The sequence below is a fragment of the Alnus glutinosa genome, chromosome 6, assembly GCF_958979055.1.
Source record: "Alnus glutinosa chromosome 6, dhAlnGlut1.1, whole genome shotgun sequence".
Lineage (NCBI taxonomy): Eukaryota > Viridiplantae > Streptophyta > Magnoliopsida > Fagales > Betulaceae > Alnus > Alnus glutinosa.
This window is the reverse complement of record NC_084891.1, coordinates 29,865,620-29,880,028: the sequence shown is the minus strand read 5'-3', so window position 1 is coordinate 29,880,028 and position 14,409 is coordinate 29,865,620. Positions and strand designations below refer to the sequence as shown.

General features: G+C 33.5%; 2 protein-coding genes across 2 annotated transcripts; one reads left to right on the top strand and one right to left on the bottom strand.

Moving 5' to 3' along the window:
• Window positions 1-2,503: 2,503 nt before the first annotated feature.
• LOC133871722 (protein MLO-like) lies at window positions 2,504-9,407 on the bottom strand. The gene is given in 11 exon segments (XM_062309136.1): window positions 2,504-2,872; window positions 3,901-4,028; window positions 4,145-4,181; window positions 5,183-5,347; window positions 5,726-5,766; window positions 6,515-6,564; window positions 7,137-7,174; window positions 7,176-7,229; window positions 7,407-7,597; window positions 9,142-9,199; window positions 9,282-9,407. Coding segments are annotated over 11 exon segments (1,257 nt in total).
• Window positions 9,408-10,681: 1,274 nt separating this feature from the next.
• Window positions 10,682-13,561, top strand: LOC133870862 (uncharacterized). Its single transcript, XM_062308107.1, has 5 exons — window positions 10,682-10,881; window positions 11,984-12,116; window positions 12,375-12,471; window positions 12,797-12,889; window positions 13,261-13,561. The coding sequence occupies exons 1-5, from the start codon at window positions 10,821-10,823 to the stop codon at window positions 13,393-13,395; spliced, it is 519 nt and encodes a 172-aa protein (XP_062164091.1). The 5' UTR covers window positions 10,682-10,820; the 3' UTR covers window positions 13,396-13,561.
• Window positions 13,562-14,409: the final 848 nt, after the last annotated feature.

Sequence of the window (14,409 nt, the reverse complement as noted above, 5' to 3'; positions counted from 1 at the left end):
TTTTCGGAATGATTAATATTGTAGGCTAGGTGGTTTGTATGGATATACTCCGCTGATATCGACCCTTCAGATCAGAGGTAATCGGGCTATCTTTCTGTTAACTGGTCAAACTCAAGCTATATATGTGATTATGTTCCACCGAATTTCTGTTCCAAATATCATCAATATGTTTTCTTTATAAATATATTTATCTTGTTATTGGCCGGACTAATCGCAAAACGTGTTATAAAGTATTAATTAAATATATTTTTTTTTAATGAACATGTGATTTAATATAGTATTAAAATAAAAGTTTTAATTTTGAACCTTATTCCTATAACTTACTTTTTATTTGTAAGGGTTCACTTATTAAGCGAAATTTTTAAATTCGAATATTATCTCTTGGCGATGTTAAACACTTTAACACGTCCCCTTACATGTGGCAACTTTTGCCAAATATGTGTTCACCATCATCGCCCAAAGAATTTGCTCTGATATTATGTAAAAGTTTATAAACTTTACTCATTCTCAAAAGATGCATTGAGAGAGGAGGGATGTTCATGGCTTATAAAGTCCCCAGATCATATATCTTTTGGAAATGTGAGACCCTTTAGCACGTCCCCTCACGTGGGTAACTTTGGCCAAACACGTGTTCAACATCGAGAGGAAAAGGTTCATCGTGGTCCAAAAAACCTGCTCTGATATCATATAAAAAGTTATGAATCTTACTCACTCTCAAAAGACTTATTGAGAAAAGAAGGGTATCCATGACTTATAAAATTTTTAGGTCATGTATCTCTTAATGATGTGAGAAACTTTAACACTTAATATAAAAGCAAACATTGTTTAAAATAAAATAAAAAAAATAAAAAAAGCAAAGATTGTTAGAATGTAGCCAAAGATAGAGATGGGGTTTTTAGTGGTCATAATATTTTATTAGAAAAATAAGCAACTTTGACTTCATATATGGTTGGCTCTTCTGAATTGCTCGAACAATATTAAACTTTACATTGTCACAAATGAGCCAAATATTATTTTAAAAACAAAAACAAAAGGGCACCTTGAGTTGCTTAGATGCTTGGTTTAGGTGAGTAGCCTCGACCATTTAACTAAAATATCTTACTGTTTTGTTCGAGATGGACTTTATTTCTGTCGTTTTATTGCAATGCTTTAATGATAAACTTTTTATAATCTAGAGGAGACGTGGACCCTTAATTTGTATAAAGATTGATGCAATGTCCCGCTAATGATTTGGAATCTTCTTTATTATTATTATTATTATTATTTTTTAATTCGAAGTTTCCTTCCCTCTAAAGCGACTTAAGGCTCCCCTTAAATAAAAAAATCTCATTGATACCCATCCGTGGTTTACTTTTCTTTTCTTTTAATCATAAATTTTATATATTTTCAATAGCACCCAAAATGCTTTAAAACGATATGCTATTATATATATATATATATATATATATATATATATATATATATATATATATATATTTTAATGTAAGACTTAATCTGTCTATTAGGGAGATTGATATCTTTAGAGTCTTGGGGAAATCATTCGATCCAAAAGCTTGAACTTATAAAATTAAGCTCAATTCAATTATGCTGTATTAACCATTTATATTGTAAAAAAAATATAATGTAAAACTCGATCTTTTTACATTTAGGGTACGTTTAGAATTGCGATTTCGTAGACAAAAAATGTGATTTTAAACCAAATTGCAGAAAATGAACCATTTGAAAATTGCGTTTTTTAAAAATTGCAATTTGAAAACGCAAAAAACTGTTTTTTTAAATCGCAGAATTTTAAAGACTAACTTATGATTTTAAAAGACAAACTGCAATTTTGTCAAACGCTTAACCGTATTTTTTAAAATCGTTTTTTAAAATCACACATTTTAAAATTGCACGTTTTGAAATTGTAAACCTAAGTAAACCCTATATAGTCAACAAAATTAAGCATAAAAATGTGGTCAGTCTCACTCATTCTATTGTATTTTGGATCCTTTCGAAGATTCAACAAGTGGGTAACCAGAAGAAGATGAAATAGAAGAAAAAATGTGGAATGTCATCATGTTCACCCATGTGAAATGAAAAGTGAGTGATTGCATAAATGAAGTCGACTTACTAAAATAGGCAAATGTGTAAATATAGGCTTCGTTAATTCTCTTTTACATACTTTTTTCCCTGTTCATACAATAATTACAACAATGTAAGTAGGAATTAGATTGTTAATTAGCATCTTTGAATTGGATTAATAGTTTAATCATCACTTATTCTTAATTTAATCATTTAATCAATACTTTAACACTTCCCTCACGAGTGGCTCAGACTTTCTTTTAATAAGTGATGCCCAACACGTGTAATATTTAATTAAAATGAGAGGTAAATGATGGAGTTAAAATTCAAACTCAAAACCTTTTGGCTACGAGACCACTAACTTGTGACTTAATTAGTTGTAGATTAGAGCTACTCTTTTGGATAAAGATTTTCAGTAATTTTGTTATCCGAATTATTAATTTTAACCAAAGGTAAAATCAATGGTGTGTGATTCTTCATTTGCTCCAGCTGGTTGATCTTGTCTTCTTGAATCATGCCTGTCAGTCATGGAACCCTCAATCTCTGAAAGGTCAGCATCAGAGTGGTAAGATCTTGGGGAACTGAAAGCACCTTCAATGTCTGATTTATTGGACGGCCGGCACTTGTGGAGCAAATGCAAGGGTGATGTTCCCCGGCTTGGTGTGTTTTCTCCACTCATAAACCCTGAAGGACTATCTACTACTCCACCTTTCCTGATCAACTTCCTTCTATCCTTTGCAGCCTGCTGCCATTTCTTGAGAGCCTTTGCTGTTTGTTCCTCAAATATAGCTTTCTTCATATGAGATCCCATCTAGGAATGTGAATATATATAGGCGTCAAAATCTTGAGCTAGCATAAGATATACGAAAACGTTAAGAGTGTGCTTAGCCCTATTGTTAAATTATCACTTATCCCAAAAATAAAAGAGTGCGTTTCGAATTGCGATTTCGTGGACAATAAGTGCAATTTTGAAACCAAATCGTATAACATAAATAGTTTGGAAACTACATTTTTAAAAATTGTAATTTAAAAATACGGAAAATCTACTTTTTCAAATCGCAGGTAAGATGATGTTTTTTTTAAAACACAGAATTTTAAAGCAATGCCCTGGGACCAGGCTCGAGGGAAGGAGAAGCTACCTAACAAGGCTAATTTGCGATTTTAAAGGTAAAACTGTAATTTTGCCAAACGCTTAACTATATTTTTAAAAATCATTTTTTCAAATCGCACATTGTAAAATCCGTTATTTTAAATCGCAAACTCAAACGGACTCTAAGCTGATAAGAAGAGATAAATTTAATTATTAATCAATACTTTAACTCCCCCCTCGCATATGGGTTCAAACTCTTTTTTAATAGGTGAGGCCTAACACATGGAATATTTAATTGAAATAAGAGGTAAATGAAAGAGACAAGATTCAAATTCAGAACCTTCGCTTTGATACCATGTTAAATTATCACTTATCTCAAAAGCTTAAGCTAATAGGAAGAGGTAAATTTAATCACTTAATTAGTACTTTAATAACTACAATTCCATAGGTCAAACAAATGCACGCTTTTAAATAAATTGCAGAGCGTGTCCTATTTGGAAACATGTTTGAAAAACATGACAGTTTGAAAATGTGAAAGCATGCAAGTGAGTGTGTTTTTAAGAATTGCGTTTTTATTATCTCCTTTTGAAATTGTTATTTTTTAAATTGCACGTTTTGAAACCGCTAAACTAAATATAGGCTACTAAATTTGAAAAAGAAATATATATAATCTTAGAGGGACCTTTCTTCACTTCCAAATAAAAGGAATTTTCATATTAATGTGTGTTTTACTACTCACTTGTGTTTACCAAGGCATAGAGAGGGAAGGTGATATAGCTGCATAGGAACAGAAGGGCTACTCCAAGGGAAATCCTCGTCAGTGTTGCAGGCAAGTTTTCTTGGAAACATGGTGTGATCCCAAACTCATGCTGGGCATCTAGATAGAGTTACAACAATGTTGTAAGAGTTTTTTATTTAAAAAAAAAAATCACTAGTTATCAAATATAGGATAAAATAAAGTGAGTTAAAAGAATAGGGTTCAAAATAACTTACACAAATCCACAAAAAAATATGCCATTTGGAAAGCATTCTGCACATATGGCAAATTACTCGAGAGTTTATAAGACTATGAAATTATATAAAGCTCAACAAGTTACTGCAATAAATATATTTTCAATTAATTTCACTTTATCAATTCATATGTACTACCAAAGATGAACAGGAGGCGTTAAAATTTCATTTACTTATTCTCTGTTTCTTTCGATGTAAAACGATTTCCGTTGTAAAATATTTTCGACGAAATTATTTTTCAGAAAAAATAATTTTCTCGAAAATAATTTTCAGTGTTTGGTTCGCACGAAAAAATTACGAAAGACGAAAATTAAAGTCAGGCGACTTCTGGCCAAAATGGCCGAATTCCGGTCGGACTCCTCCGGATCCGATCAGATACGGCTGGATCAATGGCCGGATCTGGCCAGATACGGCTGGATCAATGGTCGGATCTGGCCAGAGCCGGCTGGATCAAGACCGAATCAGGCAAGAGCGGGCTGGATTCAGGCCATTTTGGCCAGATCCAGTCGGCTTCTGACCATAGCCAAAATCTGGATCGTTGGCTCCCGCGACGGCAACTAGATGTCGCCGGATTCCGGCGCCGGCAAGTTCTTGGTGGCCAAATATTGCCGGATTTAGATGCAAGCTAGATTTCGATGATCGACTATTACCAAATTCCAGCAATCGGATATCAAACGTGTGTGCAAGAACGAAGCATTTAATTTCGAAAAACGATTTACGATTTTTCGTTTTTTAAAAATTAAAAAAGCTTTTACAGTCGAACTGAAAATTATTTTTGTTGACCATTATTTTTACTTATACCAAACATAGTAAAATGTCAAAATTATTTTACGTCAAAACAAACAAAAAATTACCGAAAGTGTATTATCATATCAAAAGCTATCGCCTCAGCAGCCCCAGTGTTCCATCTTTGTGTACTACCATGTCATATCATTAATTTTTTTTTTTTTTTTTTCTTAAATTCTAAATGAACTTTATACGTTCACAACATTATGAAGAAGAGCAGAGTTGAATGCTGACCTGGAACAAGGTAAAATGAATCAAGAAAAGAATCCACTGGGGTCGATTAAACCAAAAGTACTTGTTGCTTGGCTCTACCACTGGAGCTCCCGTAGCTCGATCTTGAATTTCTTGAGCCATCTCTATAATGATAAGTTCAAGCTTCGTGCCCACCAGTAGAAGTATCTGCACAAAGAAATATCATATACAACAGCTAGACACTTAAATCTTGCATAGAGAAATGTTAGAGACCACTCAACTATCTTAATGGTGTAGTAGGGTCTAGCTCTTGGATTTTTAACGAGGGTTAGTCCAATGACTTCTAAAACCCGACACGTCAACAGGGTGAAGTAATTGCAAGATAATGGTGTACCGTAGTTTTTAGCATTACTCCTTTTAGTTATATGAAAAGAAATTTTATATACAACACTTTTATTCGGACTTAATAAAGTGTAATAACCCTTTAATCAGCTTATATTCAACTACTACTAAACTTTTTCACATTACCGTAATAAAATAAAAATATAATATATAACATTGCTGGTTAAGAGATGCATCTATTACAAAGAGGGGTGCTAATGACACGCAGGCGAGCGTGTACCATTCTGCACCAATGATTCAATGAAGTCAAAAAGAAATTTTCAATACCATGATTACCAAGACAAGATTTTTATATTAAAATATAGAAAATAATATTAGAATTCTTTAGTGTTTATTTGTGCATCGTTTTATAGAAGCAAATGGGCAGTACTAGTAGGTTAAATGGGTATTTTTGATGGGTTGGATTTTTGGGCTAAGTGAGCTTTTAATTTTGAGATGTTTACTTTCCTTTTTATATAAGGTTTGGGTTAAATATGAAGATGATTTTTTTTTTTTTTAGGAGCCAAGTCTAATTTTTGGGCTCAAATATATTTATTTAACTATATATAACTATTTTTAAGAAAATATTTCAAAATCGGGGGAGCCATGACTCTTAGGGCCCCTTGATTTTAGGGTTGTTAATTCATGTTTTTGGGTTGGGTTTTGACCGACTAATTTAATTAAAAAAATTATACCTCGTAACCCTAATCTTCTAATTTTTTTATTGAGTTCGTATTGAATTTGTAGGTCGTATAAAAATTGACAACTTTAAATGTTGTATGTCGGGTTTATGTCGTATTGATGCATGTGTATAAGGCTATATAGATCAACCATAATCCAACTACTTTAATTAAACATGTCAGATCCTTCAACCTTAACCCGCTAATTTCGTATTGAATTCGCATATCATATAAAAAATTATCAATCTACCTGATTTTGTCTGTGTATGAGAGAGAGAGAGAGAGAGAGAGAGAGAGAGAGAGAGAGATTTACTGTAGACATTGAGAAGCACTAAGATGAGGGCAAAAATCCATAGAGGAATACTGCAAAAATAGGAAGAAAATATAAAAACAAAAATCTTGAGCAGAAGACCCCATTTGTAAAGGCAACAAACACAACTGTAGAATTGGATCCAAAGATGGACCTGATTCCCACGACCATTTTAAAATCATCTTCCATATATGGATCTTTTAATATACTTATGGAAATTAAATTTACTGTTTGAAGCGAAATGTGCCTGCACCATATGTTAATTTTTTTTTTATTGAGTTTGTATCGAATTTGTAAATCATATAAAAATTGGTAACTTTAAATGTCGCGTGTTGCGTTTAAGTCATGTTGATGCATGTGTACAAGGCTATATAAATCAACCATAATTTGACTCTTTTCATTAAACAGGTCAGATTCATCAACCTTAACTCGCTAATTTCGTATTAAGTTCGTGTCGGATTCACATATAATGTGTAAAAAATTATCAGTCTACCTGATTCTGTCTATGTGTATGAGAGAGAGAGAGAGAGAGAGAGAGAGAGATTTACAGTAGACATTGAGAAGCAAGAAGATCCCACTTGTAAAGGTAACAAACACAACTGTAGAATTGGATTCAAAGATGGACCTGATTCCCACGACCATTTTAAAATCATCTTCCATATATGGATCTTTTAATATACTTATGGAAATTAAATTTACTGTTTGAAGCGAAATGTGCCTGCACCATATATTAATTATGCATATATGCATACCAGGACCAAATTATAAAAATACTTCTTTTGAGAAGGAAACAATAAATTTTTTTACAAAAAAAATAAAAAAATAAAAATAAAATTAGAGAACTAAAGTTTCATTGAAGCAATAACGTGGTCCTCCCTAATTGATTCCACTTAACATTTATAAATCCATGACGCATGGTCAAATAGTCCACCTTTGACACAGAATGAAAGAATTTATTGCAGCCAATTCCAATCCGACAATCACGCATAGCGTGCTTGGTTGGGTGGCTGTATGTTAAGCTTACAATCCATGTGACTCCAGGCGTGGTTGAGAAGCCAGAGTCAGCGAACCTAAATCTTGCTGGGTCTGAAAAAACAAAATCGAGGCCCATCAGCCCAGTGAATTTTGAGGTAAAAATAGAGGATGAAAGCATAATTTTACATGAAGGAATTACCGTTACCGTTCCATTTATTCATCTAGCTGATCAACATCCATAAGCAAATCGTAAAAACGAGAGATTGCAAGGTTTGAGGGCATGTGAATTGTGATGTAACTTTTCTTTGATATATTGAAATTGTTATTTTTTTTTTTTAGTTTATATAAAATAAATAGTTTAAACTTTCTTATTTACTTTATAAACTCATTTTATTTAATTACGAACAACAATTTTAGGTGAACCTTTTGGGATTCTACAAGAAAATATTAAATCCAATTTTCTTCTTAAAATTTGAACTTAAACTACCTATTTTATTAAAAATAAATAAATAAAAAATACATCAAGTAGAAGAAAGAACATGATTCAAAGGAATAACAATGCTACATAAATCTGACTTTTAAAAGGTTATAATATTCAGCTTTATCTTTTTAGTGGATCATTATTTTTAAGGAAGAAATATTGTAGAGATCCTTGAAATTTAACATTTTATCAAATCATTTCTTAAGATTTAAAATAGATCAAATCACTCTTTAGATATGCTTCATTATTAAATCGCTTCCTCCATATATTTGTTGTGCAGATTTTTAATGAAAATTATGACACGTAGATGTAAGATCACGTCTGACCCAATAAAATAACTCCAATTTATAAAAATATCACCTCAACTTGTCACATAGCAAAAATAAATAAAAAAGTCTTAATAATAAAATAACGAGACTTACTTTAGCTTGCGCCATAGCCATAGTAATGAAGCTGTAGAAAACATGAAAAACAGCGAGGACGAATATGAATATATGCAATTGGTGCAACCCAGATTGTGAAATTAGTGGCACTTTGTCCTAATAAGCACAAAAACTTCAGGTTAATTACAATTCATTCTTCCTCAAAGCTACTTCTAATTACATACCGACACATGTTAGCAAATTGTAAAATAGTTGTAGGTGTATTACAATTCCATTACAAACTTACGTGACAGTCTACATTGTATGGAATTGAGTGTCACGAGATAATTCGCATTTTAGTAATTAACATGATAAGTGTCATATGGATTGTCAATCAATTTGTAAACGTAAATGTCAAGTGGACTGCCGCACGACAATCCACATTTTAGTATTAATTTAATAAGTACCATGTGAATTGTCACGTTAGTTTGTGAGAGACTTATAACTACGGTTTTAAAGTTGTGTTTCAGAATAAGGGTGGTTGGTTCTTAACCATCAATCAAACAAACAACTACTTGGAAAGGGGGTGTGATAATAGATATTGGTTAACAATGCTAACGAGTCATATCAACTCTAATTAAACGGGTTTAGACTTCTCAACCATAACCTTGTGTTATGTTTGCGGATCGCATAAAAAATTGTCTAGAAGGGACACTGTCACACCGGGTTTTGCACTCTCTCAATTGGATTCTCAAGATCCCCTAATACCACTATAAATATGACACCAAGTGTGACAGATCGAAGACTCTAACCAGCTTTAATTTTCTCCAGGGCTTCACTCATGGCCTTCTTCCTGCGTTTCTGAAACCACTGTCAATCATGACAGAAAAAGTGAAGTTAGGGGATTTAATTTACACAAACCCATTGACACTAGCTAGCAAAAACAAACTACCTTTCCAATGGAATGAATTCCATGTTCTATTAACAAAGATAGAGTCACAAATCCAGCACATACAACCGCGATAGCCCATGTAGGTGTCTGTTGCAGAGACCTTTCTCCTGGAGCACTAGCAGCCATGGCTTCAAGTTCAAGCAAACTAGAGTTGGGTTAAAGTTCAAACACTACTCTTAAATTAAGCAAAACTCTTTCTAGAACAAGTTTGCATTTCGTAGGCAACAAGAGGGAGGATCTAAGCAAATAAAATAATCTAAGAAAGTTAAGACATGCCAAACAATTGTCATATGCTTCATGTTTTTTTCTGCAGGGACCGAAAGGGTTGGTAATCTTAGGAATGCCGTTGTCACAACAAACCTCTTAATGCATGTTTGGTATTATAAAATCAAGCCGGCTGTTGGAGCAAAAATTGAGAATGACGCCACTCAAAATACTCCCTGTGTGGGGTGGATCGAGAAAATCCATCCAATTTAATTTATTACAATAATATTTGTTCTTAGAACACGTGATTCTTACGTTCATTTTTAATAGGATTTCTTAGAATATTAATTAAATGTTAAGTTTTTGAGATAATTTGTGTTTTAATATGGTATTAGAACAAACATATTGGGTTCAAATTTGTCTTAATCATTTACCTTTCATTTCAATTATTCTATGTGCTATATCTTCCTCGTTAAAGAGAGTTTGAGCTTATACGTTAAGGGATTGTTGTGATATTAATTAAATGATTATACCAATCATTTTCTATTGGTTTAAGCTTTTGAGATAATTGATTGACGATTTAACACGATTAATAAAGCATGTGAGTATATCCTTAAAGTATGTGTTTTTTACATGTATTTTAAAAAAATATATATGAAAATCAAATTCTTAAAAACGGATGCAAATTTAATAGATTGAATTAAAAAAAATTATTCCAATCCAATTTGAAAAAGAAAACTTTGTTCCAAACTTAGTAGAATGCATGGATTTAGCCGTTTTGGGACATTTCTAATTTTCTATTACTTGTTTTTAGACTTTGTCAAAATTCACAAAATCAAATAGAGAAGATGGGAAATTCCGCCAATAGCTTGTGGACAAAATATATGTCATATAAGCTATAAACTAATTTAATTATTTAATGACGTGATAAGTGCCACCTAAACGTGACACTATCATATTATTCACAATAAAAATTGTAACATTCCTAACTGCGTTCAATTTAAAATAATGGTACTTTCATTTATTTTTATAGATAAATATTCAGATAATTTTTTTTAAAATCATTTAATTAAAGATACTCATTGTGATTGTAGGAGTTCTATCCTAATCAAAAGGGATTAGGGCAGTGTGTGGGGAGTCCATTGGTGATCATAGGCTCGCAGTCCATGCTATCATCCTTCTCAACGTTAATTAAGGTTTCCACCTCCAAGCATTGTAATTATCGAACCCGGATAGCACAACTGCTCGATTTTTCTCATCTTCAAACCGTCTTACCATTTTCATTATTACAACACTTCCTCTCTCTCTCACGGTGCGTGTTTTTGTTTTCAAGCAATGGCTGCTGTCTCGAGTTCGTTGATTTCGATGAGAAATCCTCAAGCCCAGTTATCTCCTGGTAACTTTCCTCTCCCACTTCTTTCTTTCATTTTTTTTTTCTTGATGTGTGGTTTGTACAATCAGGTCCTCTGTGTCTTTCTTGCTTGCGTTCTTGAACTTAATAAATCTGGCAGAAGGATCTTATTGATCAAGTTGAAAGATTTGTTAGAGCGTTCTTTCCGTTTTATTGAAGGCGCTAATGTCTACTGTTCTTAGTTTTTGTGCTTATCATTCTGTCTGTCTTAGAGAGCTTTGATCTGGAAATTCGCTAGTTTCCCGGATGGCTTTTTGCAAAAAGCTTTGAAATTTAGTGTGGTTCTTGGCAAGAATGAGAGAAAGAAGGTAGTGGATACTTGTGGGCTTGAGCGTGTTGCTATGACAGATGATAGATTGACTTATATAATATCATTGTTATGTGGGATCCTGATCTTGCTCGGCCTAGGAAACCCCACTAGAAATCCGAAAGTAAATTTCATCAGAAAACAAAATGGGGTCTCGAAAGTATCGAATCCCCTTGGTAAAGCTGCAGTCTTTGTTGGATATTGGAACTTGGGCATTTGGACCTGTGTTTCAGAAATTTAACTGGGTGTTCTTTCAAGCTCCGAGATTCTTTAGGGTCTACTTGTGGTGTTTAGGTTGGAATTTTTCACTTAATTTTGTAATGGTATCACCTCCTCTATCACTAATCTTATGATGCTCGATCTCAGATATATAAAAACACTATAATATTGGTATTCTTCCAATTTTGGAATAGTCTAATTGCTTTTTCTTTCTTTCTTCTTCTTCTTTTTTTTTTTTTTTTGAATATTTAAAACATGCATTGTTACCCTTTTTGTATCTTGTCACCGTAGGAAGCAGTGGTTCTTGAATTCTAGATGGCTGGCATACTTGACAGTTGGTAGAGGTTCATTTTACTAAACTATAAATTCATTCAACCTGATGTCCAAGTTTTATTTTGGATCTTTCTTTGCGGGAAATATTTGAATGTGTGGTTGTTGCTCACGAAAGAACCACCTAGTATGTCTCTGCCTGTGGAGCAATGGTTCCCACACTGACGAGCATGTTTTCTGTTTGGTTTGACAGTACTGTTTACTTATCTATCCCTGTGAACTCTTTTCTAGGATCTACTATGAAGCCATCGAACCAATTTCTTGGGAATGCAGCCCCCTCCAACTTGTTGCTTAATACCAATCGTGTAGGGAAATTGCAACTTTGTACATCCAGAAGGCCGCTCATAGTTCAAGCTGGGTACAGGTATTATCTTTGCCATTTTTTTCTAATCATAATTCTTTGTAGTCCTTGTCTGTGATTATGATATGCCAAGTATGGTGCAAAAATGCATAATAGATTTTGTTTTTGTCAGTTTGAAGTGAGTTGCTCAATCTATGACATGTTTACCTTTGAATTTGTATGTTCACGTTTTATTTTATTTTCGGTGGAGATGGGGGTATTGTATTATATATGACTAGAAGTTCTAAATGCCATTATCCTGCTTATATTGTGTAATTACAGTGATCATGGAAGGCCAAGCAGTGCAAGCATCTTTGTAGGTGGCTTTGTTTTGGGAGGACTCATAGTTGGCACACTCGGTTGTGTATATGCACCTCAGGTCTGGTTCTTTTTAATTTACCTGTAATTAACTTTTCCTGCAAATGGTAGAAGCCAGTATACTGTGGGGTGTACACCTAATACTTCTGTTATCCATGTGTTAAAAGATGCCATGTGTTGATTCAACGGGTTATCCACTTTTAAATGATCATAATAGTATTGTCTACATTTTTTTAAATATCTAATGGTGTGGCATTGAGGAGATTCCCAGTGCTGCAGTCGTCTATGTGCTATGGGGCCTTATGCTTCTCTTTGATAGTTGTATGCGGCAATCCTCGGATTTCTTTTTTCTCACTACATTTCTAATCTATATTTTTCTCCTACAGATCAGCAAAACACTAGCTGGAGCTGGAGCTGACAGAAAGGATTTGATGAGGAAACTGCCCAAATTCATATATGATGAAGAAAAGGCCTTGGAGGTGGGAAGTTGCTCTTGACTCTATCTGTCTATAATCAATTAGCAGGATAGATCTTTCGAGGCATTTACTTTACTTGCTTCTAATTTCTAATCATGTAATATTGTTTTTTGTTGCTTTATCCATATTTCTTTGCTCACTCAGGTACCCTAGTGTTTTGCAGAAACGTTTTTTTTCCCCATGTTCAGTTTTTCATATTTTTCTACATAAAAAAAATCTACTTATCAAAAAAAGTTTTTCATATTTTTCCTCAAAAGTCACTTTGTTTTAACTCTGAAATTCCTTGAAGTACTTTTGTTTCTGTTTACATTATCACTCTCAATGTTTATGTTCTGAAACTTTCGTGCATTATGAATGACCCTTTCTTTCTATAGAGAACACGGAAAGTACTGGCTGAGAAGATTGCACAGCTGAACTCCGCCATAGATGGTGTTTCTACTCAGCTCCGATCAGAAGAAGAGCCAAATGGTGTGGATGTGATCTCAGATGAAGTTGAAGCTGTCATATAATTGCTCTTGATTATGTCATGGTATAAATGGCGTTCTCTACCAGTAACTTCCAGATTAATAAATAATAGTTGAATTTCTTGTAACACCTTTTTTTCCCCTCAACAATCAGTTTAGTTGTTTTTTCAACATGGTGACTATTTAGATTGGGTCTAGATATTTTGTCAAATATTATTCAGGTGAATTGCCAGGAACCGGTCGCAAGTGTTATTATTCTCTACATGTGTTTCATCCTGTGCATCAGCTACTATTTCCATGACAATGTTTTGTAACTCACCCAAGTTAATCCTTCTCAGGCTAGTTTTGTTTTGTTGAAGTGTTTGCAAGGGATCCAGATTGGATGATATTGCATTGGGTATTATATCAAGTTGTATATCCTATCCCTTAGGTCATTATAAACCCATTGCTCTTGTTGATGGTAGCTTGTAATTGCTAAGGCCAAAGACCCTTAAGAGAAAATCATTGGATATCATCAGTTTATCCAGGAGAGGGATAATCTTGGACATCCTGCATTTTTTGTCACAATTTATCATGAGGTGGTTCCTGCCCCATTTTACCGTTTCATTTTCATTGGTCTCTAACAGGTTATATAGGTTCTTGAAGAGCCGTTCACCAAAAGAAAGCATGGATTATTTACAAGAGTAATGTTAGAAACCACATTTTTATCCCACAATGTTGATGTGGTAGTTTCAACCAACTCTTGAATAAGTTATTATTTAAAATAAAAAAATAAAAATCAAGGGTTGGTTGAAAAACGTGGTTTCAAACATAATTGTTCTCTTATATATCAGTGAGGGAAATATGGATCTTGGAATTATTTGGGAGATATCTTCCTCGTGGTTGTTATTTCTGCAGCATGACAGCTAGAATATGGCAAGCGGCGTCAATGTTTGAGTTGTTGCTTTATGTGAAGTAGATGGACTCATGTTGTAGAGACTTTTAGTGTTCACAACCTTTCACGTTAAATTTGTGATGATTCAGCAACTTGGTCCAGGAGCATGGGCTTTTGATCCTAGA